This window comes from Ochotona curzoniae, unplaced genomic scaffold (genome assembly GCF_017591425.1).
Source record: "Ochotona curzoniae isolate NIBS_2020 unplaced genomic scaffold, NIBS_Ocur_1.0 contig_1790, whole genome shotgun sequence".
NCBI lineage: Eukaryota > Metazoa > Chordata > Mammalia > Lagomorpha > Ochotonidae > Ochotona > Ochotona curzoniae.
This window is the reverse complement of record NW_024465200.1, coordinates 4,268-8,397: the sequence shown is the minus strand read 5'-3', so window position 1 is coordinate 8,397 and position 4,130 is coordinate 4,268. Positions and strand designations below refer to the sequence as shown.

Genomic DNA, 4,130 nt, shown 5'->3' with positions numbered 1-4,130 from the left:
GATAAGAGACAGAGAGGAAATCTGTCTGTCTTTTGATTCACTTCCAAGTGACCACAATAGGCCAAGAGGTTTCAATCTAAAAATTACTGTCAGGAACTTCTTCCTGGTCCCCATTGTGGCTATAGCACCGCAAGGATTGAGGTTGTCCTCAACTGCTTCTCCAGGCCACAAGCAGGAAGCTGGAAGGCAAGTAGATCAGTCAGGACATGAAGTGATGCTCATATTTGATCTAAGCATGTCCAAGGTGAGGACTTTATCCACGAGGCTGCTGTGCTAGGCCCTCCTGCAGCCTTTGTGGTTAAAACAGTAACTGGTGATCTCTCCTGCTCTCTCTCTCTCTTTCTCTCTCTCTCCCTGTGCTTGAGTCTCTCTATATCTCTTCCCTTCTTTTGAGAAGTAAGTCTTTGTTTTTGCTAAATTGAAATCACATTTGAATTGGGCTTTTCCAGCTGTTACTTTCCATTTGACTCCTTAGAGTTGAATGACAAATATTCCCCAGGTGACTCCTTTACTTATTTTAAAAGCAACAGTGCTACTTACCTCTCACTGTTGTGAGTTCTTCCTTTTTCTTCCCTTCTTTTTCTTTCCACTGCTTCCTTTGATACTCATGCTTCCTTCCATACTCATCCCCATACCATATTTGAAGTTCACAGCCTGGTTTGATGACTTGGCAGGTGTGGTAAAATATCCGTCTGTGGTATTGGAAGGCCACCAAATTCTGCTCCTCCTTGAGAGTTGCAGAATTATCTTTAGGGGCACCTGCTTATCCTTGAAGTGCAGACTGAGTGACCAAATGTCTGTACATGCCCCCCTAATTTTGAAGTAAAAAATAGAAGAATTAGTTGCTTGTGTAGGAGCTTGAGAGGGGTTTTGAGAAAATAAAAAAGGACAGCTTTTTCTGGAGCTGTGGTGAAAATGCACCAAGTGTCTGTGCCTATGTCTTTCTTATCGCCGAACCCATGCACTTTTCCCAAGCTCAGAACCCGGCTGGAGCTGGACTCCAGCACTATAGAACATTTAAGATGTAAATAAAGGAAGATCTTGAAAGCTGGAAAAATGATATCACATTCCTGGATTGGCAGGATCAACACGATCAAATGAGCATATTACCAATAATGATATTCAGATTCAATGCAATCCCAATCAAAATCCCAATAACATTTTTCTCAGAAATAGAAACAATTTGTAAGAAAGTTCATTTGGATTCATGAAAGCCCAGAAATAACCTAAGCTATCTTGAATAATAAAAAGCCAAGTGAAAGGAATCACGATTCCAAACCTCAAGACTGGCACAGATCAGTGGTCATCAAAACACTCTTGTATTGGATCAGAAATATTCCCCAGGTGACTCCTTTACTTATTTAAAAAAAAAACAAAAAAAACAGTGCTACTTACCTCTCACTGTTGTGAGTTCTTCCTTTTTCTTCCCTTCTTTTTCTTTCCACTGCTTCGTTTGATACCCAGCTTCTGGCCATACTCATCCCCATACCATATTAGAAGTTCACAGCCTGGTTTGATGACTTGGCAGGTGCGGTAAAATATCTGTCTGTGGTATTGGAAGGCCACCAAATTTTGCTCCTCATCATTCCGAGCACAGTTCACATACCTGGTGCAGAGATAAATGCTGAGTTCCCATGTGCTGTTACACTTGAATCTCATCTGTTCTCTGATAGCCTCCATCCTGTTTGAATCCCTACTCTGCAAGAGCTCTCCCTGCAAACATGTATCTCTCTCATGAGATCAATGAAGTCCCATGTCCAAGGTGTAGATACCGTATTTGTTCTGACAAGCATGCTTTCTTCCTTCTTTCCTCACTAGTCATCCTCAAATTCCTAAATAGTATTTATATAGAATGTGTTTTTAGAAACTGGCCATAATATTCGAAGGTCATTCAAATAGATATCAAAGAACATATCATGTAAAACTCACTGAGGAAAGTAGAGGAGAAAGGACAGTGATCTTTTCTGTGAGAGAAATATCATCTCCAGATGTAAAATGCCATGGTTCTTACCTCATCCAGTTGGCCAAAGAAGTGTCCTTTCCATCCACGTACTCATAACTGTTTCTCCCTTTGGCTATCTGAGTTTCAGAAAAATCAGTTAATATGGTTCTGGAAATGGGATAGTTCAGCAGAATTATTAACTCAACTACCATCATGTTCCATGACATTCCATGAGTCCAACCACATCTTGAGACATAACATAGTGTTAGTACACACCTAATCTGATTTGTTTCCTTACAGTAGAAGCCCACAGCTGAGATCGAACTGCTTTGTTTTTACAGCCCAGTGATCTCATCAATGCTAAACTTCAGTAAGGATTCTGTGATGTAATCATGTTGGCTCCACTCATGCCATAATGTGTAGAAGGACACATGAACCGGACACATGAGCCAAACTCACAGCAGGCAGGTGGAAAGCCACCAGACTGCAAAGGGATGTACTTCTTACCTGCCAGCTGTACCCACTATTGGCTTCCTGTTCCACTTCTATGATCTTGCCCTCAAAAGGACCAAAGTGCAACCCCAGTGGTAGATCAGATGCTTCATTAAACACTCCAAGCCCAGCTTCAGGAATGCTGGATGGACCAATTCGAAGCCCAGTGGGCACACTGAGGAGAGCACGACTAGGATGTCCCTTATCCACTGGGTTGTCCTTTAGAAACACTGGGGGTCCGTGAGCAGCACAGCTTTTCAGGAAGAACTTCTGACACTTCTCACAATCTGGAGATGAGAATGGAATGGATTGGGAAAGGATACCAAACAGTACTGGATATAGAGAGCAACAGAAGCAGCCAACTACGCACATCACTCAGCCTCGATCTTGCAACCAAAGTTACCAGACGACAGAATGATAAAAGACAAATGTACAAGTGGAATTTGATTTCAGGCTATAGGATTTCTCTTTGTGGATGTGCCAAAGGGTCACTTACACAGGTAATCATCATCCTCAGTCTCACTGAACTCTTTGTATGTCTGTCCCATTCTTTCTTGCAAGTTGTACATCTGAAATTTTTCATTCTCATCCTTTCTTCTGACTTCTGAGATGGAGAAACTAAGTCAGTGAAGTTATTGGTAATTTCGTGTTTCATGTTTTATTAAAATATAGGGCTTTCAAGACAAGAAACTCTGTATGGAATTTTTTTTTCCATGAAAAATCTCTGGTTGTCATTCATTTCCCCTGACATTTGAACAGCTCTTTATTTAAAAGACAAAGAAAGACACACATAGAGATCAACACATCAGGGGAGACAAACAGAGCATGTGGAACGCAGAGAGAGGTAGGGATGTTCACTGATTAAGTAACTTTGAGAGCAGGCAATCCAGCCTCAGATCAGAAAGCTTTATCCAGTTCTCACTAAAGGATGGTAAGACTTGAATCATGTGTCTCATCAACAAGCAACACTAAGTTGTATATTAACAATATGGTAGAGTCAGAGAGAGGGTTGATTCTGGAACCCATGGGAAACAGGCATATTAAGTAGCAACTTTGCTCCTAGGAAAACTGACTTCCTCTCTGTAAAGTTTTTGCATATAGCCTAAGTAACCTTATCCCATTTTGTTTCTTAGATCAGCCCCCAATGAGCCTAAAATGTAATCATGTTTCTAGAGGCTCTATTCATTTTGCATTGAGTGTGACCCAAGCATGCAATCGCACCTCTCACAGCTTGACCATCCTCATCAACCCTCACCTTCCTTGGGCTTCCTAGTGGGCCTGGAGAGACAACTCTTGAAATTGTTTTTCTTACCGAAGTTGTGTGTAGAATCCACTTCTGAGATGTTTGATTCTTTAGGATGAAACACTGCTTTCCGGCCCTTCTTTGAGCCAGTTGTGTTTAGTAAATTTGCTATTCCTGAGGTATCCTTCATACTCATTTCATTATGTGAAGGCCTGCTGGGCTTTCCCTTTAATGACAAAGTAACAGTTTTGGTTTGAAACTTATTATTCAGTTTAGTTATCCTTTGGGATTGCAAAGTGTTTTCAGGTGCATGGCATTCTTTAATGTATCAGCAAACATGGGAACTATCTGAGGCGTTTGAATGCTGAGGGAAATACATTATCTGTATTTCTTGTGTATTTGAGGATAGATCACATCAATTGAGGCTATTTTCCTCCAGATGATTTTCAACTT

At 41.1% G+C, this 4,130-nt stretch overlaps 1 protein-coding gene across 1 annotated transcript; it reads right to left on the bottom strand.

The window, feature by feature from the left end:
- Positions 1 to 1,445: 1,445 nt before the first annotated feature.
- Positions 1,446 to 3,903, bottom strand: LOC121148757 (probable histone-lysine N-methyltransferase PRDM7; the record flags this gene model as incomplete). The annotated part of the gene is made up of 5 exons (XM_040969039.1): positions 1,446 to 1,606; positions 2,012 to 2,079; positions 2,450 to 2,721; positions 2,931 to 3,038; positions 3,747 to 3,903. Coding segments are annotated over 5 exons (766 nt in total), but the record flags the coding sequence as incomplete, so codon positions are not given.
- Between the last annotated feature and the right edge of the window lie 227 nt (positions 3,904 to 4,130).